At 40.8% G+C, this 27,332-nt stretch overlaps 1 protein-coding gene across 1 annotated transcript in view; it reads right to left on the reverse strand.

The window, feature by feature from the left end:
- Positions 1-633: 633 nt before the first annotated feature.
- Positions 634-27,332, reverse strand: part of LOC133405319 (probable G-protein coupled receptor 153) — a 63,324-nt gene continuing 36,625 nt past the window's right edge. The window contains exons 3-6 of the mRNA XM_061682180.1: positions 26,561-26,990; positions 14,881-15,070; positions 12,618-12,802; positions 634-5,469 (exon numbers count right to left, since the gene is read on the reverse strand). Of these exons, the coding sequence (XP_061538164.1) occupies positions 4,693-5,469; positions 12,618-12,802; positions 14,881-15,070; positions 26,561-26,990 (1,582 nt within the window). The 3' untranslated portion in view covers positions 634-4,692. The remainder of the gene's footprint in view (positions 5,470-12,617; positions 12,803-14,880; positions 15,071-26,560; positions 26,991-27,332) is intronic.

Consider the following 27,332-nt stretch of genomic DNA (forward strand, 5'->3'; position numbering starts at 1 on the left):
AGGTGGGGTACACCCAGACCTGGTTGCCAGCCAATCGTAGGGCATATATCAACAAACAACCATTCACACTCACATCCACACCTACGGGCAATTTAGAGTCGTCAATGAACCTACCGTGCATGTTTTTGGGATGTGGGAGGAAACCGGAGTGCCCGGAGAAAACCCACGCAGGCACGGGGAGAACATGCAAACTCCACACAGGCGGGGCCGGGGATTGAACCCCGGTCCCCAGAACTGTGAGGCAGATGTGCTAACCAGTCGATCACCGTGCCGCTGATTGGTGACTCTTGGAAACATAAATATTTTTCCATACAATAGTTTCCATTTTCCATACTTTTCCATACACGGAGGTTTTAATTTATGAAATCAAATTCCATACTTGAGTATATAATCCATATTTGAACCCTACGACGCCCCGTAGGCTGTCGTCTCCCTGCGGGAACGTCAGGCGGCATCCGCTCAGGGCTCTACATTGACCCATCTCCACGCTTGCATTCGTGAGGGGCGGCCTGCAAAGGGGGTTGAAGGAGCTTACACCCACCCACAGGGTCAAGGGTGAGCTCTCAGAGTAACAAAGCAAGTCAAAAACCACACTTGAATAATCTTAGGAATTTAATCATTCACATCCTTTTTCAAAAAACAAAGTCGTCATCTAGGAACTCATAACAATTCAACATCATTCGTTGACTCACAGATCTTTGAATATGTTACAAAATTATATATTCAGATGGTGTATACAATAAAAAGTTCTACAAAAGGGGAATGTAATGTGTGATGTTTCAATGACAAACGTGCAGTAATACAAGTGACAACAAAACACTGGAGAAGAGAGCAGGAGATGGGGGAAAAAAAAACATGTGCAACTATTGGATACTGGTTTCACATCGTCATTTAACTCTGGATATCCATTTAGGTTTGCATATGTTGTTGTGTAACTTCTATGAGAGCCTTCATTTTCGATGCCTTAACTTTTTCCCATCTTTTGCGGACTCAATTTAAACAATCGTATGAATGGCTTTTCACATAGTTTTCTCTTTTTGTCATCGATTGCGAGGTCTGAGCAATCTAAACATGAAAACGATGCAACATTTAGTCAGTCTTACGGTTGTATTTCACCATCTTCCACGTGGAAATAAATTATGGGTGCACTATAATCCCAAACTGGTTTGAAAGTTGGCTTGACCTTTGTCATCAGCAATTTGGGGCCCTCGCCTCTAATGTCAATATGTGCAACATCCACGGAAAAGTTTGGGACTACTGCACTTATTTATCGTGAAAAATAGTGTTGTACAGTTTGGGAACAACACGTTGTACATCATTATCAAAATAAATATGGAGATTGTATTATGTCCTGACTCATGAGAAGGAAAGAACCCGTCCGAAAACAAAAGCAGCTGTACAATAATATTATATACACACACACACACACACACACACGCTAAACACACGTTTTGTGAAATAAAATCCAGATTTTTCCAGCCTTTCAATGTACTGTATATCAATAGCAACAACTTCACAGCGCATAAAGAAAGGTGTGAATATCATCTAGAAAGAATTACTTTGTGTTAAGGTGCCGGAACAAATCATGCCCCCACTGAATATTCTGGAATGTGAAAGGTGAAGAGCCATCTTTTCACAATGGAGGATGAGTACATATGTGAACGTGCAAGTTAACCCTCCTGTTATGTTGTTTAAAACTATGGAGTTGATTTTAAAATGGAAAAAAATTGGATTAAAAACACTGTGCCGTTTAAATTTTATTTGTTTTAAATATTAAACACTCATTTGCATTACATTTTATCTGTAACAAATGCTTATACAGTACCTTACATGAGAGATTCTTAACCAGGATGCCATGAGTATGGTGGCCTGGAAGTACAAAACAATATAACAAATTGTGAAACACTTTTCCATTTCAGAAAAGGGTTAACCCGCTTTAACAAAAGCAGAGACACTTCTACAAAAGAACGAAAATAATTGCAGGAAACAAATTAACAAGAGCCGAAACACTTTTACAAAAGACGAAACAAATTACAAAAGGCGCAATGGGAACCTTAACTCATCCTAAAATGCCTTAACCCCAACCCTAGTCCGAAACCTAACCTTAATAAACTTTTTAATTTTTAAAAATTCTATTTGGAACGGACATCTCGTTACATCTGCGTGGCCTACCGTTCTCGCGATGCAGGAGCCAATCATATTGAGGGGGTGGGGGGGCGGGTCTTGCCGAGAAAGGGCGTTCTGATTTCGAAGAATGTCTGTGAAATGGGACGTTCCCTTTCCGAGCTTTGTCAATAGTAATTTGTTTCGTCTTTTGTAAAAGTGTTTCTGCTTTTGTTAATTTGTGTTCTGAACTGTAAACCCTCCATCCATCCATTTTCTGAGACGCTTCTCCTCACCAGGGTCGCGGGCGTGCTGGAGCCTATCCCAGCTGTCATCGGGCAGGAGGCGGGGTACAGCCTGAACTGGTTGCCAGCCAATCGCAGGGCACATACAAACAAACAACATTCGCACTCACATTCACACCTACGGGCAATTTAGAGTCCCCAATTAATGCATGTTTTTGGGATGTGGGAGGAAACCGGAGTGCCCGGAGAAACCCCACGCAGGCACGGAGAGAACATGCAAACTCCACACAGGTGGGACCGGGGATTGAACCCCGCTCCTCAGAACTGCGAGGCTGACGCTCTAACCAGTCGGCCACCGTGCCGCCTGAACTGTAAACATGTTTCCAAATTTGTTACATTGTTTTGCACTTCCAGGCCACCGTACATGAGAGACCATCAGCGGTGCCGGAGCAAATGATCAAATTTCACTTGATTTGTCTGAAGAAAATATCAATTACAAGAATATCTTTGTTAATCTATCTACGTGACCGACATACTGTATAGTGAAAGGAGGAACAATTAAATGCTCCTCCATTGGATGCCAGAAGGTACAAAAACACCCATGTATCGACCAGTCGTACAGAAAAATACGTCATGGCTTTGTGTAAGTAAATCAGCTTTGTGTTCAATAAAACAGGCCCAGATTTCACACTGAGTCAGTGACTAAAGTGAGATCATCATTATTTAATTATTCATACTTTTTGTTTGGTGGTGTGCTGTGAGATTTTTCGAATGTAAACTTGGTGCCTTAGCTCCATGAAGGTTAAAAAACACTCGCTTTTGTAACCCCGAATTAACACACAAACGTGGCTTCATGTCCAATTTTCATGTGATCACCCCATGGCAGAGGTGTCAAAATCAAGGGCCGTGGGGCCTTCATGTACTTTTTTGTGGCCTGCTTACGCACGCCACCATTTTTCTTTGACTTCTGTTCAAAAGTAATTATTCATTATACAACTATTCAAAGAGATGGACAATGATATGATGGGGAGAGGATTTGGGATCCTACACACAACAAATTAGGTAATGGGCAAGAAGTCGAACTGTCTCGCGCTCTTGCCACGCACCTAATCTGTAAACAAATACAGTGCAGCTCAGCTTCTGGTTCACGGACATCATGGCGGGCAAGCAACATGCTTTTGGTAGAAAGTTAAACTTGGAAACTTATGAGAAATGGCATCACGCGAATCTGAATATCAGTGAAAAAACAAAACATCATCAACAAACCGAACGGAATAGAAATTAAACATTCTCTTCAGATGGAGCCAAAGCAATCACAAATGCCCTGTTAGTGTTTTTACAGCATAATAATTCTCTCTGGACAAAATATTACAGTTACACTTGTCTGCATCTTCATTTCTTGAAAGGAAGGCTTAAAACTACTGATGTCACAGATTGAAAAGATTCAATACATTGCCGGTTCAACTGTGTTGTGTTTCCGTTTACACAAAACGTGAACTTTGTTTTGCCTTTTGCTCCCTCACTGCACCCAATGTGAAACAAACCGCGAACTTAAACCCAAGACGAACCCAACCCTGATTTTTGGCATACACTCCTAGCAATTGTACATCATAACCGGCCCCATAAGGGAAACCAGAACTACGATGTGGCCCACAATAAAAACACCCCTGCCTATGCAGAAAGAGCTTGTAATGGCAAAATAAAAAGTCAATGCACACTTGTATTTTTATTGACAGACATGCTTCAATATAGACTATAAGAGGTACATACTTATTCTATATTGAAACTTCCTGTTAGAGACTGCCTATAGAATACACACTCCATGTACATCTCGTTGGACTTTTAACATCCACAATGTCTTTTTTTAGTCACACAAGATGTCATAAGAGAGCCACCAAAGATGAACATTATTTGTTTAGGCTTTGTTTGTGTTTACATGATATGGTGTGTGCCGTGAGATGTCTCCAAAGTAAAATGGGTGCATTGGCTCAGTAAAGGTCGGCAAACATTGGGTATGTACCGCTTGTAGTCTACATTGAAACATGTTAATAAAAAATATCAGTGCACAGTGGCTTTCTGGACATAATGTTGAATATGATGTAAAACTCATTGATTTAATGGGAGCAAGAAAACTATTTTTATGTTCTTTTTTTAATTGTATCGTTATGGTTGAACATGCATGCAGCAGGTCACCTTGACCAGTGAACATTTTTGGTGGACCAGAGAAATAAACATAACAGGAGGGTTAAATATTGATTGCAAGAATTTTAAAAAAGGCAGGTAATGCTTAGTCCATGACGAAACAGTTAAGTATCACACTGTTGGGAAATTAGTTGTTGTTGTTTTAGGAAGCAGAGCCAACAGAATCCGAGTGAAAGGTAATATATCCCGAAGAGGATGCCAAGGATGTGCTTACAAAACTGTTCGTGTTTGCTTTACTATCCCCCTGGCTCGTCTGCTTGTGTTGGGCCCAGTCAGCTGCTGCACCCGCCCTGGACCTGCAAACAGGTGGGGGAGTCCGTCGGCTGATCCCTGCAGGCGAGCCCACCTGCCGACCTCCTTTCCCGGAGCTCCCATGACCGCCGCTCCCTTCGGGTGAGCTCCTCGTGCAGCTTTTGTGTTCCGAGAAGCACCTGAGCGCTTGAGGCTCGCGTTCAAAGTCTGTGAGCGCAAAGTGAGGCAGGGTGACGGTGTGACGCTCGTACACACCGGGGAGGAGGGCGAGGGTGCAGGACGCGCGCCGCGGGCTCTTCCTGGGGCTCGGCAGCGGCGTCTCGTCGATAAAGTTGATGACCTCGTCGCGGCTGAAGCAGCGCGGGTCGTCGTCACGGTAGTCGTGAGTGCCGCGCGGCAGGTGCTTGAGGGATTGCGCGTCCTCAGAGCGCCGCCGCTTGCGATGGAGCTGCGGCTGGTGGTAGTAGCGGTGACGATGATGGCGGCTCTCCTCGTGGTAGGCGACCAGGCTGTTCCTGCGCCTCTCGCGGCGCGGCAAGGTGGAGCTGTAGTGCCCACTCACTATCATGTCCTCGCTGGAGCCCCACCGGTGAAGGTAGGAGGGGGGGATCCGGTCGCTGGTCCACATGTCGGTTTCGTCGTGGGAGTATCTTCTTGTAGGGGGCACCTGGACGAAAAACATAAAAAAAAAAAAAAAAAAAAAAAAAAAAAACAAGCAGCCCCACTTGTGAGTGCTTGGGTGCGGTCTGTCCATGTCGAGACACAACAATAAGACATTTGCTATGGAAAGACGTTGGAGCATTTATTCCACATCCTGGAGAGCCAATTTAAGGTCCGTGGACTGGTACGCACGCGTTTTGTCCTCAAAAGAAGCGAGACAATTCAGCGCACTAGGAGAATGACTGTGTTTTACTAGTAAAAAAAAAATAATTCCCACGACTATAGTGCCACTTTTGGCCTACAAGTATGACCTTAAGTTGCATATCAAGGATAATGAGCTGAGGGTTCATGTACTAGTATGCTGTTTGTCCTCATTTGGAAGCCAAGTCTTCGAATTAGTAGAACAACTGGGGCACACTAATAGAAGGACAGTGTCTTACTTGTAAAGTTTTTGCCACCACTAGTGCCATTTTTGGTCTACAAGTACGACCATAAACTGGATAATCAAGGATATTAAATAAATGCATTTGTAGCTTTATAAACATTTGAGCATTTATTTGATATTCTTGATATCAAGCTTGACATCCGTGGACTAGTATACTCTTTGTCCTCACTAGTAAGATGATTCAGTTACGTAGTAGTAATGTTTTTCCACTACTGCCTTTCTTAACTGTATGACATTTCTGGCAACAAGCAGGACAACTTTGGTCTGCCAGTAGGACAACTGCATGTTACCAGTGAGGCCAAATTTTGCACTAGTTGACATCGCCACACTGCGTGTACTACTAGTAAAGCGCTAAATCTTAACGAGCAGAAATGTATAATTTCAGTAAGTCTACTAGTAGCATGCAGTTGTCAACTAGTGCAGTTTTGCCTTACATCAAAGTGTTCCTACTGGTGTGCAGAAATGTCATACAGTTGGGGGGAAAAAAAACTTTACTTGTAAGACAGTCGTTTTACAAGTGTGCTGAATTGTCTTACTAGTGAGGCGACGAACATACTAGTATATTAACCTTAATCTATATATCAAGGATGTGAAATAAATGCTCAAACAGCTTTCCATACGTTGCGGCACTGCGCATGGTTGCATCATAAGCTGTAAGACACCTTGTATTACTTATAAAACACATTATACACCTGTTTAAATATCACTAACACAATACTGACATTATTTTTCCCAACACCATCCAGAATGTACAAAGCAGAAAAGGGTTGAGATTTGTGATGTTATTTTCACTACTCACAAAAAGTTAGGGCTATTTGGCTTTCGGGTAACATTTCAGGATGAACCTAAAATGCACTATAACCTTTACAGATTAATTTCATTTGACATTCTTTTAACAATCAAACACATGTGCAACTGTTTCAGTACTTTTTGCACAACTTGCTGTTCTCTAACAAGTACACATCCATCCATCCATTTTCAACACCACTCGCAGGGCACTGGAGCCTAACCCAGCTGACTTCGGTCAAAAGGCGGACTACACCCTGAACTTGTCGCCAGTCAGCCGCATTGCACATATAGACTTGGACAACCATTCGCACTGTCACTGAGTGGGAACTGAACCCACACTGCCCGCACCAAAGGCAGGCGAGTGTACCAATACACCATCAGTGACTCTAACAAGTACCTGAACAGCAAAATTCACAATACGTGTTTGATACCTGAATCTACCAATAAATTATGGGGCTGAATTAAAATTGATATTTAAACAGTCTTCTTTCTGATACTGTTCACATTTTGACATCGTGAGATCGAGACGACACCTAACAATTGATGAACAGTATTCCGACAGGATGTTCTCAGAGGGAAGTGGCCACTGAACTTAGAGTGTCATCAGCAGGTTGCAAGAGAGACTGGAAGACTCACAGAAAGGCATCGGAGTGGATATCCTTGGAGATTTCCATTGATCAAACACCTGTGTTTTGTCTTGTGACTTTTGTGTAGTGAAAATCAAATTATATTAACCCAAAAGCTCAATAGCTCCAGTTTTCTGTGAGTAGTGTGTGATGCGCTGAGTTCATGGAAAATACTGCGTTGGTATTTTTACCACTGGAACATTAACACGCTGTACATGTATATTATCTCCCAATTGTGTGAGGATTACATACACAATAAATATGAATACAACATAAATAAAGATTTAATATAAATTAAATACCTAGCACCTGGCCACAATTGGATGAGCAATTACACAATCTAGCAGTGATTCCCAACCACTGCACTGCACATTAGTGTGCCGTGAAAGATCATCCAATTTCACTTAATTGGTCTGACATATATCATCTATCCATCCATTTCCCGTACCGCTTCTCCTCACTTGGGCCGCGGGCATATATCATCTATTTACTACAAATAATGTATCTTTATCTATGACAGCAACGTACAGTATAGTGACAGGTTGAACAATGACATGCTCTTCCACTAGATGGCAGCAAATGCAATAAACCTATTGACCTGTTGTTGTTATCAACAACAGAACAATAGCTTTGTTTAACTGGCCCAGTTTTCACATCGAGTACATTTATAAGTAAACTGAGATGACATCAGCATTATTTCAGTATACAGTACATACTTGTAGCAAAATCTTTTTGGGGTAGTGTTCCGTGAGATTTTTCTTGGTTCAATAAATGTTAATGTTGCTAAAACACTCATGGCGATTTAATACAACATTCGGACTTTACAAAGATAATAATTCTTAGCTCATTCCGCCAATATATTATACGCAGCACAATCTTTAGTTAACATTGTTATCAAAATGGCAGTATGGAAAAAACAAATTTAATCAAGTAATATTTTTTCAAGAGTAAATTAATTCTTCTCTGAAAGTGAGCAACATTATCAGAGAGAGAGCTATTGCAATGGAGCTCATGAGATTGCATAAACGTTAGCTCATATTGTGGCCAGTCAGTACGCGCGCACGTGTGTGTGTGTGTGTGTGTGTGTGTGTGTGTATGCATATATGGGTGTTTATTTGATGATGGGCCTTTTTGTGTCCTTGATGTAAAATTTAAAGAAAAGATATATTTAAAAAGATTTTTTTCAATAACCAGCAGTGGGCGTGCCTAATTCTAAGTGTTGTCCAAAATTTCATGTTAATATTAGTACATTTTGACATTTTTTGAGTGGTTTTATGGTGGTATTTTACAGTTTTCACCCTGTCCCTAGCACAGGGTTTGGATATATGAAGCTCTATCTTTCTAACAAAAAAAATGCTAAAATGGTGTAACTTTTACCATAAATTCCTTAAAATATAATAGAGTTAATGATTTCTCATCATATATACAAAACATTTCAAATTCTGTACCTTAAAGTTGCTGTCTTTACCGCCACATTGACCATTTTCAGATCAATAAAGTTTATTCAAAATCTGATTCTTTAATTCCCTGCGCCATTTTGTCTTGTCAATCAAGCACAGGCTAGGGCAGAGAGAAGTGAGACATTTTTCCTCATTTGTACCCTTAAGTCACATAATATTTTTATTGCATGTCATTACCAAACGACTTGTACTGTTAATATCTTTAAAGATTTTCCTGTAAAAACTTGATAATCATATAAAAATGTTGCACAGGACTAGCTAGCTAAAAGAAAACTTAAGCTAACTCTACCAGCATAGCAGTTAGCTAAAAACTTGGAAATGTCATTAAGTCACAAGATTAATCAATTTTAAATCAATATGCCATTGTGGCGGTAATGACATTTTACTAGGGTATCTGACAAAAAGACAAAAAATAAAATGAAAAATTAAATCAATATATATGGCCATGAACAGATTCTGACTCACAGAAAGATGACAATTAAGGTAAGGTAGGTATATATAGTTTTTGTGACATTTAATTTTTTGCGAAAAACGAAAATCAAGTGCCCGAAATCAAACAAAAAAACACCCATATATGTCTGGCGACCAGTTCTATGTGTACCCCGCCTCTCGCCCGAAGATAGCTGGGTAGGCTCCAGCACGCCCGCGACCCGAGTGAGGATAAGCAGTACAGAAAATGGATGTGTGTGTGTGTGTGTGTGTATTTATATAAAAATTGTGTATTTTCTAACATAATGTACTCACATTCCATCGCGCCCTGACAACTTATGCAAGAGAAGGAAGGTGTTTGTCAAGCTGACGTCATATTCACAACGCTCATGTCAGCCCGCACTCTTGTGGTGGCTTTTTGGTAGAATTCAGAGAAAAGGAGAGACAGCAGACGATACAGTAGCGGTGTGAAGGACTCCACAGCAGAGGGCAGCACAAGCATGAGAAGTGGCATGAAATGAGCAAGGACGGATACGCACCAAATAAAAGCCAACCCAAAAAATAAATGCATAAAATAAAAGTCACAGAGGCTTCATGGTACTCTCAACAGATTAATATAAGTTTAACTTTAAGAAAAGTAATATGAACGAATATGCTATTTAACTTCCTAATAATGACGTCTTGCGGAAGTTTTGGCGCTACGCATTTATTTGTTTATCATCTAGAGTTTAATTTAATATTACAATGGGTGCGTTAAAACACAAACAATGGGTGAAGTATGGAGGAAGTGATGGCTACTGTATACATCTCTGTTTCATTCAAAGAAGACGTCAATTTATTCTGATATCCAATAACCAAACGACCCAAGTCAAAGTACATTGCTGGGACTGCAGACTGGAACCGAAGCCCCTGTCAAGTTAAATTGACAAAGATGGCACGGTGTTTAGATGGATTTGTAAAAATAACAAAGAAAATGGAAAAGAAAAAAATAAGAGGAACTTTTCTCTCAAGTTACATCGTCAGCAGTCTTCCAGGCAAGGCTCAGCAAGTGAATTTCATCAGTTCTAGTGTGATCAACACATCTTATTTAAGCAACTGTAATGTATTATGGAAGGCAAAAATTACAAGTCTGCCTCAATAATTTCCTACAGGCTTGAAAAAAATGATCAGGGGTTGATGAGTTGCCCTAGAAAACTGCATGCCAGCAAGCCTCAGTCTGTGTCATCTGAAAAGAAGCGTTGATTGTTTTTGTCTTTATATGGCACCACAATTGATTTGAAATAAAACAATCAAGATATTACATGACTATGCGATTTCCCTTTCATGAATGACAGACATTTTAGACACAACATGTCCATTTCCAGTGGTTCATAAGTATTTGGACGTTTGACCTATTCATAACTACACATTTTTTAATACTTGGATGGGAATAATTTATTATCAGTGACTTCTTGTTTGCAGGGTTCGCAGGACTCACTGTTGTCTTAAGTGACTTAAAAGCTGCATGCTGTTTTAGCTTGAGCTCAGGCCTCAGCCGCCACCTGCATGTTTAACACATGATGTGGTGTAGTGGTTGGAAGACTAAATATGTTTTGTTATAACTACAATGTAATAAAATTTGAGTCGGGAGAAGTCGATTAATAGATGACATCACTGATATTTTTTCAGCACAGTACAGCTGTCCTCAAAGTTTTTTTGCACCACGGACCGGTTTCGTGTAAATACATATTTCAACGGACAGGCATAGAAACAAAAACAAATTATGATGACGCTAATTGTAGTCGTTGTAATTAGTAGGAGTTGTGCTTATGTTCCTCTTCAACAAAACGGTCGACCTCATCTTGTGTTCCATAGAAGAGCGTATTGAAAGACGACACGTCCAAACCGGGCTAAAAAATATCACGCATTTCTCGGTTTCACTGCTTCTACTTCACTTGTGCTTTTATTGTACTTGAGGATTGACTACAGGTCTAATTTTTGGTAAAACATCGCCAGACGTTTATGGTATCTATACGGCCGTATTGTATTCTGACGTAGGTGTCATAAAGCGACAAATGTGTCGTGATGTTAGTGTGTGTTGTATCACACAACTTTATGATGAATAAAGTTCTCGTTAGCACACAGTTGTTGCCCATGCATTAGTAGACACAACATTTTGGCGGCAAAGACGGAACTTCACTTCCTGCCTCTAACCTCATTACTTGCCACCAGACCTGAGGTACTGCTGGTATGAATATTTTAAGATTGGTGGCAAACGGAATAGTCAAAGCTAGTGAGGCTAACTGCTGTCCTCCTCAACAACCAGCCTATTTTTGAAACTATGTCGCCTTGTTGGTCAGACATTTTACAGCTCTACGGAGCGTTACAGTCTATTGACGGCAGGAGATGGGCGAGTCGAAAGCCCTCTGTAAATTGGTCAATTGGAAGACGAGATGGCAAAAACATGAGATTACCGATGAGTCAGCTTCAAGTGTTAAACGTCGATGTGGAGTAGTAGTATACTTGTCGACAAGTCGACTAATCAGTTCAAGCCTTAATATGGTGTTTTTTGGATCATGAGCTGTTCTGCTCCTTCTCCATACTTTTCGCTCCCCATCATAATGATGAATTTGAACTTGGTTTGATCTGTCCAAAGAACATGTGAGGCTTTTTAAAAAAATAATAATAATGTTTTCTGGCAGCTTAAACCAATTGTCCTGTTAAGGAACATCACCAGCAGTTGCATCAAGTTGAAACCCTGTGCATTTACATTCATGAAGGTGTCTGTTGATTAAGGTTTCTGATGATACTCGTCCCCTCCCTCAAAGTCTATCCTCGACTTCAGTTCATGTTTTGAAGTGTCGTCTTCTCTCGTGGTAATCCAGGCCAAGCTTTTGATTTGCATTATTATGTATTGAGATCTCCTGGGACTCCAGCTGCCAACTCAGTAATTAATGTAAAAAAAAAAGATGTTTCCTTTAGCGTTAATAGCTGTACTGTACTTCCTTATCGGTGAATGTCATACGTTTGTGACACCTTTTTTAAAGATGAAAGTCTATGCTTCAATCTCATCTTGATTGTTTTATTTCAAATCAATTGTCATGGTGCATTAAGGGAAAAATCATTGTCCAAAAACATCTGCACCTTCTTTAACTGTATATACAGTATGTCTTTACATAGTGTTGATGGGAGTCCCAATGGTCTTATTTATCAAACATTCGCCAGTCAGAATTTATTTCGGAATCAGGTAAGAAGCAAATAGACACAAACACACACAAAAATATCACATGGCATATCTGATAGCATCACAACGTCTGTTAAAGGCCCACAATGCCATTTGACCATGCACATTAGCAATGAAGTGTCATTCAAAATAGGTCATGTGATCAAGTAAAAACAAATGAAGAAAATCAATAAAAGAATATACCTGCAAATACTGCATTTTATCTTCCTGCTGTTCCCTCACTGGATACCCTTGCGGGATCCCCCTTTCTAAGGTTGAGAACTCATACTTGGCATTACGGTCTACGGTCACGATTTCAGGCGCTGAGCTATAGTCATATGGTCTGTCATATATTAAGTCGACATGAATTCCTCCATCTTGGCTGTTTTCTACAAAGTGCAGAAAAGCACGAGCGTCAGGGTTAGATAGCAACGGACTCACAAGACAGACAGACAGGCAGACGAATAGACAATAGAGACAAGTTCAATTGCTTTCTGATTTGGTTTGCCTTTTGATTTTACTTTGTCCTGCAAGACTAAGTTTAAATCCAAATAGTTTCTCTTTAAATGGTTTTGAATGCAGAAATCAACAAAAATAAGTGGAAAAAAAATCTACAAAAATAAGTGAAAAATACCCCTCCATGGTCCCAATTAGAGAATTGAAGTTAATTTAGGATGTGTTGAGCTTGGCTGTAAAATGCTGCATTTGAGGAAAACTGTGCCAAAGGGATGAAACACAGCAGCTTTTTCTCTTGCACAGGCAGGTGGACATGCAAGTCAGCAGCTTCGTAAAAAAAAAAAAAAAAAAAAAAAATTAAACAGGAAACAGTCCTTATACATACAACTGTGATGAGTTATACATGGCAAGCCCTCTGAAAAAAGAAAGCAGAGAACTGGAGGTGTTATTATCACACAAAATATTGGCTACCCGGGGTTGGTGTTGTTATATGACCCCTCACTGGACAACATGCACTGCTCATGGAGGACACCAGGGGGCTCAAAATGTTTGAAAAGTGACAGGAATGAGGATGAGGGGAGGAGGGGTGTGGGGGTGTGGGATACACTTAAATCATCAGGAATAAAAAAATACTGATATCCATACGTTGTTAGTGCACGTTGATCCATATCCAACTGCCATTTTGTTATTATCATATGACCTTATAGCTTCGACCCGATTCTGTTACTGTGTCTGTCCAACTATAAGACAAAATTAGAATAAACTCCTTGATAATTCAGTGTTGTATCCAGAAAAACAAAATGGGGCATTTCTTTGTGACTTCTGGGTAATATGACCATGTTAATGGCATAAAAGTGCTTTTCTGCTTCCTGGTTTTTCAGTCCTTCCAAATAAATAGGAGCCATTTATTTTATCATCCTGTTGTTGTGGGGGCAAAATAGCCCATCTTAGACGCAATGGAGTGAATAAAGTGCTTTGAGGTAAATATGGCCTTTGTATAGCAATCACTCACTTTTTTTGACATGGTACTTATGTGCATCATGGTGAAGCAGAGCCCTTTATAGAAGTACTTACTGTACTAGCACATTCTGACCACAGATGCATAGTAAACAAACATCTGTAGGTCGCACGATAATATTTGACCATTGATTTCATGGAAAAATGCCATATTTTATTATTCCATCCATCCATTTTCATTTTAAATATTTACAATATATTCTCAGCCATACAATATGAGGTGATTTGATTGGCTTTTCACACATTGATGCATCTTCTCTCACCCTCTTCAGTCATGGGGAGTTCATCTACAGTACAGTGGTCTTTCAATTTAATAGGAACAACTATCACTGAGGTCTTGATTTTGGGAGTCAATGCCGTGTTTTGGTTCCGTGGACAAAAGGGTGACGGCTCTGCGTTAAGGTTCCCTAAAACTCCAACATTAGCTTGCTATTCACCTCGTTTTCCTTTTATACAATACTACTACCATTATCAAACTCCACCGTATGCAAAGAAACAACACTATTTAAGATATTAACCAGTAAGAGATGCCAGAAGTGAAATTTACTTTTAATTCAATTTAAATTACAGCTATCATATTTACATGATTATTTCTGGGTTTTATAAATCCCCATCTACAAATAAACAGGTGACACTATAACCCCTAACCTAACCAAACCAAGTTAGAGAGGAAAAGAGGAATTATACCCATTATCACACGGGAAAATAAACTTACTAAGACAAAACATTAGCAAAATGAAAATAAAACTGTGCCTGCAATAAACAGTTTAAAAAAAAATCTTCTCCATGGCCGTGTTTGGAAAAAAGAAAAAAATTTAAAATCAATTTCAGTGATTTACAATTGAGACATTGGACATAGTCCTAGATTAGGGCCTTTCAGAAACATGAATCGTCCACCACATCGATATCTTTGGGTCGTGGGAAGGGAGTGAAAAAGGAGGCTGGGAAGGCTGGGGTGGTGGGTGGAAGGGACACCTGACTGTGGGGGGCTTACCCTCGTCCACCTCGTCATTGGACATGATGGCCACGCACTTGTCCCACACCATGCGGATATCCGCCCGATAGCGGTCACAGGCCCACAGGAACATGGGCAGCAAGATAGACTGCACAATGGAGCACCAGAGCACACACAGAACCATCCAGTTGTAAGAGCGTTCGAACTTCAGACTGGCAAAGCTCACCACCTGTTAAGAACAAGACAACAACAAACACATACCTTATCCACATGACTATTGGAATGCATTAAAAATCCATCCTTAATATTCAAAATATTAGTATACTTGCATTGATTCAGCCATAGTCAAAGCAATCAATCCCTAAAAGCTACTGATCAATCGCTTGTGACTTAGGTAGATTCTCCAGCATCCTCAGACACTCAAATAGACAGTTGAGAACAATTGTTTACATACAACATATAAAAAGACACATACGCTATTTTTCCCTCACTGTATGACAAGAAATCAGATGAAACCTTTCCGGTTTTAGGTCACTTAGGATTACCGAAATTATTTCAATTTGCTGAATGCCAAAATGAGAGAATGATTTTTTTGAAGACAGATTTGCATTACTTTCTTCAAAGCCTGAAGTTTATATACAGTAAAATTACTCTGCCTTTAACCAATTTGGGAAAACCCAGATGATGTCATTGCTTTGGAAGCTTTTGATACGTTTATTGACAACATTGGTGTTAATTAGAGACATAGCTCTCGATGTATTTTAACTAGGCATACCTAAAACACACTGCTCCTTTGTGTAACATTATGGGAATTTCATAAGAAATCAACCAAGATATCAAGAAGAGACTTGTGGATTTTAACAAGTCTAGTTTATCCTTGGGTGCAATTTCCTGAAGCCTGAAGGTACAGAATTCCTCTGTTCAAACAATTACACGCAAGAATAAACACCATGGGAATGTCTAGCTGTCATACCACTCAGGAAGGAGATGGGTTTCACATGTACATGTGGTCACAGGTCCACAGGAACGTGGGCAGCATGTGCATATCAACCCAACAACAGAAGCAAAAGACCTTGTGAAGCTGTGTGGCGGAAGCTGGTAACAGTGCATCATTATCCACAGTGAAATGAGTACTGTACCAACATGGGCTGAAAGGCCACTCTGCCAGGAAGAAGCTTTTAGTCCAAAAGAAGGCCAGATTAGAGTTTGCAAATGCACACAGGAACAAAGACCTTCATTTTTGGAGATATGTCCTGTGGTCTGATGAAACTATTGTTTGGCCATAATGAGCAGCATTACGTTTGGAGGAAGAAGGGGGAAGCCTGCAAAACCCGGGAACACCATCCCAATGTAGCGGACATGCACGTTGCAACTTTGAGGCGTCACAGAGACTCGCAACCACCTGAGAACTCCCACTCCTCCACGCTGCCCTGCTGTGAGACGGCGACTAGGACAGGGCCTAGTGCACGTCAAGTGGACCTTAACCTAATTAGCAGCTTCCCGTCAAATCTTGATTCCTGTCTTCAAAAGACCCTTTCCCGGACCAAATGGTTGGGGAAGACTATGTGGTTAATATCCACCGATACGCGTGAGGCTCCACCCACTGGCGTTGAGAGGAACTGCAAACGCCAGAACTTGCAGACGTGCCTCTGATGTTCGTTAACAGAAGATCCGTTTTTATATCTTGCAAACTCTGTATAAATATTCCAAATGTATGTCAAGGTGTCTGTGTCCCCATTTTCACTTTGAGAGGTCCTCTGCATGATTTCGAAAGCTGTTCATGATTTGAAATCAAACAGTACGAAATGTTGTATTGAACAATAAGCAACCCATCTGGCACGACCAAAGTTTAAACAATGATCCTATGCGTCAGAGTACAAAGTTGGGAGTGTTTTAGATTAATATTATTTTAAAGTCTATTGACTCAAATTTGTAGACAAGATTCAGGCTGATGGGTGTGGTCTTCTCCAAGTCGGCACTCCCTCTTCCTACGCCCTGCCCCTGGGGTATTTAAATCTAAACTCACACCTTTCTCAGGGAGTTGAGTTCAGGCTAGTCTTGTTTTTCCATTACTCGTACCTTGCGGGCAGGTCGCCAGCCGGGCTGGCCGTTGGCCACCCCTCCCCCGTTTCCCCTTTTGTGCGGGCACACGGCTTGGCAAACGCGAGCTGGGATTGAACGGACATGGCTTCCCAGCCTAAACATGGGCCTCCGCTAAGCGATCAGAGCCGCTACTACAAAGGTACCGGGTACGCTCCCAGCCAAGCGGGATCGCCGAGCCACGAAAGAGGCAGGAAGAGAGACATCCCGGTTTTCCCAAGAAGGCGTGACGACCAGCCATTTTTCTTTCCTTGTGTTCCCGTTGTTTTTATTTTTCTACATCTTTTTCGTCTGCAACCAAATCTGTCGCCTTGCTTCCGGAGCCGCTTCCAAAGGAAGACCATCTGATCTGCATTCGTGAGTCGACACTGCAATCCTTACTATGATGTACAACATCAGTGCTTAATAATTGTGGGGAAATTATAAGCTTCATACGAAATCCCAACTTTGCCTTCTCACTCTCTGACTCAACGCATTAAACGCTCACACGCTCATTTAGTTTAGCCCCGCGACCACACACATGATCTCCTCTTTTCCATTTTCATACACCTCATTTTCTTTCGTTTACCCTTAGTGTTATTTTCTCATTGTAATTGTGTGTTTCATGAAATATACCATAAAATTCCACTCTTGGTCGTATTTTGTGTGTGTTCTGAATTTAAGTAAACCTCTGTAACCTAGGACTCAAAATGTCGTAGAGTGTAGCAACCTCCAGATTCTAAGAGTGATTTAAAAAGGTTTGTCGTCATTTCGCCTGAAGTTAAACTTGAAAAATTTCACGTGGTGCCATCTGAGACATTAGTTTGACTTAAACAATCAAATCGAATTTTACGATAAACTGGAAGTAATGCAAATGTCGCTCCTGGCTTATTACTTTATCCTAAATTAAATACAATTCTTATTTCATACATAATCGCTATACCAACTTTGAAATATGGGGGTTGCAGCATCATGTTGTGGGGTTTCCTCCCTCCAGGAGGGACTGGTGCACTTCACAAAATAAATGACATTATGAGGAAATATTGAGCCAACATCTCAAGACATCGGCCAGGAAGATAAAGCTTGGGCGCAAATCTGTCTTCCCGCTGGATAATGACCCAAAGCAGACTGCCAAACTGGTTACAAAGTGGCTTAAGGATAACAAAGTCAATGTTTTGGAGTGGCCATCGCAAAGCCCTGATTTCTATCCTCCTGAAAATGTATGCGTGTATTTGAAAAGGCACTTGGTTCAGTTACACCAGTTCTGTTTGGAGGAATGAGCCAGAATTGTGAAAAGCTTGTGGAAGGATATCTAAAACGTTTGACACAAGTCATACGCTTTAAAGACCATGGTACCAAATACTAATGTAATGTATGTCAACTTCTGACTTTGATTAAATAAATGAAAAATCCTCCCCCCGTCCCCCCCCCCCCCCCGCCCCCCCTCCAAAAAAATATTATTTTGACATTTAGCAAATAGAAATAATTTTGGTAATCCTAATCTCAGACAGTGAGAATTATTTTTACACAGTCTATGTAAAATCTGGTTCAACTGTAAATCTTAAAGGGCCACAAAGATTTTTTTCAGTCTGTGGTCCATTTATTGACATCAGGCCACATGCAATAATACTGTAATATTCAAATCAAATTGTCCTTTTCATTAAAAAAAAAAAGACAGACAGACAGACTGACGATTGTGTGGGGGTCCATGAAGGCAACTGCGTGTGTGTGTGTGCGCGCATAGTGTACAACGAACTTGGAGTCTGCAAACACACTCGCGTGGCTGTTTTGTTTTTTTTCCTCCCCAAAATGAGTCATTTTGATTGGCTCGCGAAGGCGACGTGCGCGGTCATGTGACTGCCTTTTGTCGTCTGATTGGTGAATTGGAGTCAAATGACACGAGTGATTCCGTTTGATCGGCGCAACGCCCCCTCTATGCGGAAGTCAAGGATGGAGTCTAAAAATAGACACGCACACGCATGAATGGATAAATAAAAGTAGCGAATGGCATGTCAATCATTGTAACGGAGTAAAAGTATTGATCCTTCTTCACATAAATACTCAAGTCAAAGTAAAAAGTACGGTGCATTTAAACTACTCTGACAAGTACAGTTTATCGAAAATGCGACTTGAGTAAATGTAACGGACAAAATGTAACGCTACCCACCGCTGTCCTCTTTCGAGAAACTCGAAGTAGTGGCTGTATTTCCAGCTTGAGTATGCCAATCCCTCATCAACGTGCATTGTGTTTGCGCCGGAAAACGTGAAACACGTCACGGGACGTCATTGCCCCAGACTGCTCCGTTAATAAATATTTTGCCTTTTTTTGATATTGTGGTTAGTCATTTGATTTTTGTTAAATCAAAGTTCCGCTGTATATAAAATACAAGATCTCACCGAGGGCACCAGATTAGGTAGGGCCAGCCCTGCCCCCCAGTTTGCGAGAAGTCAGCAGAGAAGAGTGACTGTGCGGAGTGGACGTGCCATTTTTTTTTTTTTTTTTTTTTTAAATGCTTAGTCCTAGTCCCAATAGCAATCTTACCCAAATGACATACAATTAGTCACTGCTAGGTAAATCCATCCCTGCGGTTTTTTATAATGAATGCTCATGATTTTCATACATTTTGGACTATGTACAGTATATGACATTACACCTCTTTATTGGGGGTTGTATTCAACTATGATGCTTCTTAGCGGGATCAGTTGTACCATATGTGTATTGTAACTTCATTCATTAGAATTTTAATGGCCAACACTTTCTTTCAAATAATAGTGTTTGATCGTGTGTGCAGTCTTTATTGTCATTGTATTTCACCTCTTGCAAAAAAATACCTCGATGAGTTGGTGCCAAAAAAAAAAAAAAGTTTTCTTTTGAATATTTATGGGTGTTAGAAATGTAAAATCCAAATACGTTCCCAACACAAATTTGTTGCGGAGTGAGTGAATTGCAAAGCATGAGCATCAAGTATGTGTTTTTGTGATTCCCATGCATTTAAATAGCTCATTACATTTGGTCAGGAGAGGGCTTTGTTATTTCTGTCAGGAAATATAGTCTTCAATCACTACGACCTGCTCTGTTTCGTACACATTATACAGTATAAACATTCACACACTCTGTGCATTAATAAAATAGCAAACCAGGAGAATTCATTTCAACTCACAAAAACGAACTTGCCAGTGTCCTGAATCTTTCTGAATGTTAAATAGCAACTGTTGGGCCCAAAGGCCTGTGAGATCATCACTTTGCTTTGAATAGCAGTGCTACAATAATGGCGCGTGTTCATTGTCTCTCCATCTTATATATATTCCACATTCATGTTTGGGCAGCACGGTGGATGATTGGTTAGAAACATCTGCCTCACAGTTCTGAGCACCCAGGTTGAAATCCACAATGCAATGTGGAGTTTGCATGTTCTCCCTGTGCATGCGTCGGTTTTCTCCGAGTACTCCGGTTTCTTCCCGCATCCCAAAAACATGCATGGTAGGTTAATTGGTGACTCTAACTTGTACGCAGGTGTGAATGTGAGTGCGAATGGTTGTTTGTGTATGTGCCCTGCGATTGGCTGGCGAATAGTTCAGGGTGAACCCCGCCTCTTGCCCAAAGATAGCTAGGATAGGCACCTCGCCGCCCGTGACCCTAGTGAGTGGAAGCGGTACCGAAAATGGATGGCTGGATGGACATTTACGTTTGGTAAAAATATAAATAAACCTATAGCATCCAACTTCAGCTTGTGCTTATAAAATGTCATATATCTTATCAAGTTAGGTCTGTTTAAAGCAGAAATATGTGGTTAAAAAAATCTAAACTATACCCAAGAGTGGAAAAAATGCTAAAGTAAATTTAAAATCTTAAATATCCAAATAAATTAAAAAAATACAATAATACATGAATAAATAACCAGCTATCCATTTTCCTCCACTTATCCGATGTCAGGTCGCCGGGGCAGAGGATTAATCAGGGAAACCCAGACTTCCCTTTCCCCAGCCACTTCATCCAGTTCTTCCAGGGGGATCCCGAGGCGTTCCCAGGCCAGCCGAGAGACAGTCTCTCCAACGTGTCCTGGGTTATCCCTGGGGTCTCCTCCCGGTTGGACGTGCCCGGAACACCTCACTAGGGAGGTGTCCAGGAGACATCCTAACCAGATGCCCGAGCCACCTCATCTGGCTCCTCTCGATGCGGAGGAGAAGCGGCTCGACTCTGAGCTCATGACCGAGCCTGTCACCCTCTCTCTAATGCCTGTATCAGACTACAAGACAAATTTCGTCTTTCCCGATTGCACTATGTCAGACTACTGGCATAAAATCTTGCTGTCTCTCGGTCACACAGTGGCAACACTACACGACATGTATTCCGATACCACCGCATCCACTCATTTACAATCACTGGCTTTATCTTGTCAAATCAAACACAGTCGGAGAAGCAGAACCAGAGAACGTGTCACCGGTCAACGCGACCGAATACATTCGTTACCACGGCGACAACAACAATGCGCCGCGCCAATGTATTATGTGTGGTGGGGGGAGAACAAAATGAGGAAAAATGTGTGGTGGTTGTCACCGGTGCTCGGGAGAAGACGTTCATTCAAGGATTGTTTGTGGTACGTTCATGTACTTTTAATATGATACGGCTCGCAAGCAGGCAACAAAAGTTTATGCAGCCTAGCAAGCTAGGGCTAGCACTAACAATCATATGCAAACATGCCGACGTTCTGTCGAATCATTCCCTAAAGCTTCGGTAAAGATAGATTTGTGCGCATGAAAACATTTTGACAATGGCATGCAAGTATGTTGACAACGGTAAGCACGGGAGGCGAAGCGCCGGACGCAATACGCAATCCTATTGGTCGACATCAAGGTGTGCTGTTGGAGAGTTGTCGTTGATATGTCACGCTACACGGAAGATATCCACAAAAAAAATATATATAACATGCTAGATTTTTCATTTTGGCGTCGTAGGGCTATCATAGGGCCAAATCGTTGGTCATGGATTATGTCACACTACAAGAAGTTTTGTCGTTCCCAATTAAATATGTCAGGTCCGATCTGGGAAATCGGCCCTGATAGCTAATTGAGCCAATATCGGGGCTAAAATCCTGGAGTCTGATCCAGGCATAACGGAGAGCCAGGACACGATGTGGAGGAAACTCATATTGGCTGCTTGTATCTGCGAATCTGTTCTATTGGTCACGACCCACAACTCGTGAACCATAGGTGAGGGTAGAAACATAGATTGACCGGTAAATCGAAAGCTTTGCCTTTCGGCTCAGCTCCTTCTTCACCACGACAGACCGATACAGAGTCCACATCAATGCAGACACTGCACCGATCTGCCTGTCGAGCTCCCGCTCCATTCTTCCCTCACTCATGAACAAGACCCCGAGATGCTTGAACTTCTCTACTTGGGGCAGGATCTCCTTCCTAAATTCCTAAACCCTTTTCTGACTGAGAACCACGGCCTCAGATTTGGAGGTGCTGATTTTCATCTCAGCCGCTTCACACTCGGCTGCGAACTGTTCCAGCAAGAGTCTGAGATCACGGCTTGATGAAGCCATCAGAACCATATTTTCTGCAAAAAGCAGCGACGTGATAACAGATGTCATCAAACCAGACCCACTCAACACCCTGGCTGTGCCTAGAATGTCTGTCCATAAAGGTAATGAGCAGAATTAGTGACAAAGGGCATGAATAAATAATGAGCAATTAAAATTAAACATACATTAATTACAATCAAATGTTGTTTTTGTTAGAAGTTAAACAGTTACTTTTGTTTGTTTGTTTGTTTGTTTGTTTAGTTTCAAATACTGCAATGTTGAAGCTAGTTAAGTTTCAATGGAAAGTGTGCACAGCAGTGAATTGGTCTGCTGATCCAATAAGAGAACGAGAGTGAAAAAGTTTTGCTACTTGTAATGGAAGTTGTTTTCGCTCAGCTCCCAGTGTGCAATTTTAGGCAGATAGCATGGGAGCCCACAGAAGCTGAGAAGTATAACCTGAGGGAATAATTAAAGGCTGCAAAGTGTTACAATTTCATTGCAGAACATTTGCTAATACTTGTATGATTTTCGATGGGTGCTTTTTCAAGAAAATATAATTTATAGCACAATATAATAGCAATTGATATTATATATAATACTGTCACTGACATCTTGTTTTCTTGTGCCTTTTACCAATGTTTTAACATCATTAAGCTGTATTGTTTTTGCCCTATATGTAGGAGCACTACTCATCTAGTGAAGTCATGTTATTTCAACTTGCCTAAGGTGTACAATTCTTGATGAGGAAAACATTTGTTCCGGTGACAAAGGACTTTAAAAAGATGGCTGCACACAGGACAATGTAACTGAGGTGATGCAGGAATCAGGTCATGATATACACAGAGGTGTCTCACCTAAACTACAACCCCAATTCCAATGAAGTTTAGATGTTGTGTTAAACATAAATAATAAAAACAGAATACAATGATTTGCAAATCATGTTCAACCTATATTGAATTGAACACACTACAAAGACAAGATATTTAATGTTCAGACTGATAAACTTTATTGTTTTGAGCAAATAATCATTAACTTAGAAAGTTCAAAAGCCAGCATCTGTAATGGTATTGGGCTGTGTTACACATCTGTGAAGGCACCATTAATGCTGATAGGTACATACAGGTTTTGGAGAAACATATGCTCCCATCCAAGCAATGTCTTTTTCATGGACGCCCCTGCTTCTTTCTGCAAGACAATGCCAAACCACATTCTGCACCTGTTACAACAGCGTGGCTTCGTAGTAAAGAAAAGGTGATGTAACACAGTGGTAAACATGACCCTGTCCCAGCTTTTTTGGTACGCGTTGCAGCCATAAAATTCTAAGTTACTGATTATTTGCTAAATAGAATAAAGTTTACAAGTTTGAACATTAAATATCTTGTCTTTGTAGTGTATTCAATTAAATATAGGTTGAACATGATTTGCAAATCATTGTATTCTGTTTTTATTTATGTTTAACACAACGTCCCAACTTCATTGGAATTGGGTTTGTATATAACAATAGCACATTTGACAAGCAAATGGCTCAAACAAGACTAGGAACATTCTCCGAATACAGGTTTACTGGTCTGGCCTTTTGTATCAGATGTAAGTAGTCTTAAGCACGCTACACGCTCTCTGTTCTGCCTGGAAACGCAATGAATTGACTTGACTCGTAAAATGAATGAGGCAAGCCAGATGGTGACAGGCTGAAAAACGGCCTTGCTCCTTCATTTATTGATGATGAGCTTTAAGGATTCTTATTCCTGTCATGTCAATAGCACCTTTGGAAATATATTTAGTGAGAAAAATGGTGTTAAATACTTATTTCAGCCACTATTAATTTGCCTGCTATTTTGCTGTTCAAAGTTGATTAACCTCCGCTATAAAGTGGTTCCAGCCAGACCAACGTGTACTGTATCACCCAATCACTTACGTATTTAGTTGTTTTTGCGACTTCACATCACGATAGCTTACCAATTAGCATTGCTTCTTCCTCTTTTCTCATGTTAATTACTCTTCATCCTCCCTTCGTGATAGCGATACTTGGCACAAGTGTAGCTTATTCGCTGCCATGGAAGTGATGATTAATGACTTATGCGGCGTTGACACCGGACACAAAATGAACCATCACCGAAACGGCTCAGCATCGTGTTTAGCTCCGTTAGCTGTGGCTCATAGGTAGCTGGGGTGACACAAAATAACATGCGCCAAGCATTCGCCGTTGTACCTGAACAGTGGAGAGCAGGGAGGTTGGGTGACTGTTCAATGTGGACACTAGTGTTGGCATCTCGGGTATCCGGTACACATATAGATACACAGGTTACGATTCAATACATAAACGATATCTTTAAGGGCGGAACGATACGGTTTGATTTAGTATAGGAGCGATATGATTCGATACGATTCGATTCGGTGTGGAAACAACACGATAGTTAAGAATTGTTGATGTAGAATTAGTCATAAAGAACCTTGATTTGACTTGACTTAACCCAATTCTACAATATGATGTCCCTATTTTCAAACATGTAAAAGACCACTTATCTCTTAGAATTGTTGCTTTATGGCACTATATTTTCAAATATCAAATTAACTATTTAAGTAGACTACAACAATTTATTTTGTAGAGAAAATAATCTGCACAAACAAACAATAGTTAAGAACCAAGAGGGGTCTAGCACACAGTGCCATTCAAACAAGGACCGCCACTGTACACACGCAATGCTTGCTTTTTTTTCTTCTATTTATTTATTTTTTTAAACAATCGCACTGATTGCTGACTGACTTTTTGAACTTTAAGTCGTGATGACTAGCTTAGCTCCAGTACCTGGCTGTGTGTCCTCTCGGTAGTTTCTTTTTGGGTCGCAAAGCAGACCCAGAGGAGAAATGTAGGTAAACTAATAGTGTCGCTAGTGCCCACCACTGCTCTTTTTAGTTGTAAGCATTATGTTACGTCCACGTCGCACAGTGGAAGAGCCCTCGTGCTTGATTTAAGAGATGAAAACTGTAAAGCCTCAGGCAACCAATTCCTAGCTTCCTGATCTCCAGCCCACAGTCCTGCAACTGATGTAGCTAAGGATTCCTGGCGGATTTTGAATCGATTGTGGAGCCTACTACCGATACAGTGGTGGTATCTCTCGCCTTTACGAACGGATATCCAGTCGGATTGGTTTATCATTCCCAACACTAGTGGATGCAATGTCTTTTTTTTTTGGTTCAGTTTTTTTTTTTTTTTTTTTTTTTTTTTACAATAGTGTATACAACCGCGCACTGGCCGCGTTTTTTTTTTTTTGCGTGCGTCATGACATCCTGTTTCAGCCTCTTTTTAAAATTTTATTTTTTATTTTTGGGCCATTTTCACCCAAATAAATTTGTCCATCACTGATGTTTCCATCTGAATTTCTCAAAAAATACCTATTTCTAATTTGGGTTTTGACCGGAAGAAAATGGAAACTCTGGTGAAATACTATGTACAAACTGCTGAGTTGTTAAACTTGAGCACATGAGTAAAATCTACCCTTCGAAATTACATACCTTTATAGATCATCTTTAAATGGGCTTTTGTACATGGACACGTAACGCCCTATGAATTATAGTGGTACGTAGGGATAGGACCACCTTGACTTACAAGTTTTACAAGATACGAGCCATCACTTGGCTGATTTTTTTGTCTTTTTTGCCAGCAAACTTCATAAAATCTGGCCACCATCAATTCACATTGGCTTCCTCGCGGTGGAAGGACAATACCAATTGGTTGTGGTAATGCACTGCAGACCCCGCCAAAGTGGAACAGGGAAGGACAATACATTAGTGACAGTTATGTTTTGTGCTCTCATTTTCTGTGTTTGCAGCAAATGTTATTACTGTGTATTTTATACAGTACAGTACTGTTGGGTGCAATTGTCATGAAAAAGAAAATGTTGTTGTTTGGGGGGCTGGAACAGATGAAATATATTTCCATTCATTTCAATGGGGAAAGAGGATTTGGGATACATGTTTTGAGATGAGCATGTTCAGCGACCAAATTAAACTAATATCTATAAGCACCACTGTACATCCCACAATCTTATGCAGAAGATCAAAAATTTGGTTTACAAGCAAATAACGGGCATGTTTAGGTGGTAACTCACGAGTATGGGGAAGCCGGTGAGAAAGTCATAGATGAAGACAATACCGCTGATCAGGTAAGTGATTTGCAGCGAAGTCTTGAGAGGTTCTGACCCATCAATGGAGGATCTGCGCTTGCCCTGAGCGTCCTCCACCACGATGGTGGGGACGTTGAACTTGTTCTTGTCCGCTTTGTGGCCTGCCTGAATGGAGAAGGTCTGGAAGAGAGCAATGCCGATGCAGATCACACCCATAGTCACGCTACCGCCAATCAAGAGCAGGAAGCAAACCCCAAACCCCAGGCCGATCTCTGTCACAATGAATCTGCAGTCGGAGGTGTAGAAGCGGTCGATGGTGTCGTGCCAGCCCACCGCTGGAAGCGTGGACAGGATGAAAGAGACCATCCAGATCCCCATCACTGTGTGCACCGCCTGCTTCTTGGTGTTGCTCAGCCTGGAAGCACAAACACACGTTTTAGTGTACAAAACAAATTAAAAGCTTGAAAGAACATTTTCACATTCAATTGCAGTGCCTTGCAAAAGTATTCACCCACTTGGCTTTTTAACCATTTTGATACATTACAACTTCTAATTCAAGCGATTTCTATATCTGAACATTATTTGATGGATCTGCACAGTTTTCTAAGTTTTTGAGTGAAACAGAAAATATCTAAAAAAATATATTTTTTTACAAAATAACAAAATTAAAATTGGCATATACATAACTTCAACTAAAGTCTTTTGTCGAGCCACCTTTTGGTGCTATCACAGCTGCAAGTCATTTTTGACAAGTTTC

Source organism: Phycodurus eques, chromosome 1 (genome assembly GCF_024500275.1).
Source record: "Phycodurus eques isolate BA_2022a chromosome 1, UOR_Pequ_1.1, whole genome shotgun sequence".
Taxonomy (NCBI): Eukaryota; Metazoa; Chordata; class Actinopteri; order Syngnathiformes; family Syngnathidae; genus Phycodurus; species Phycodurus eques.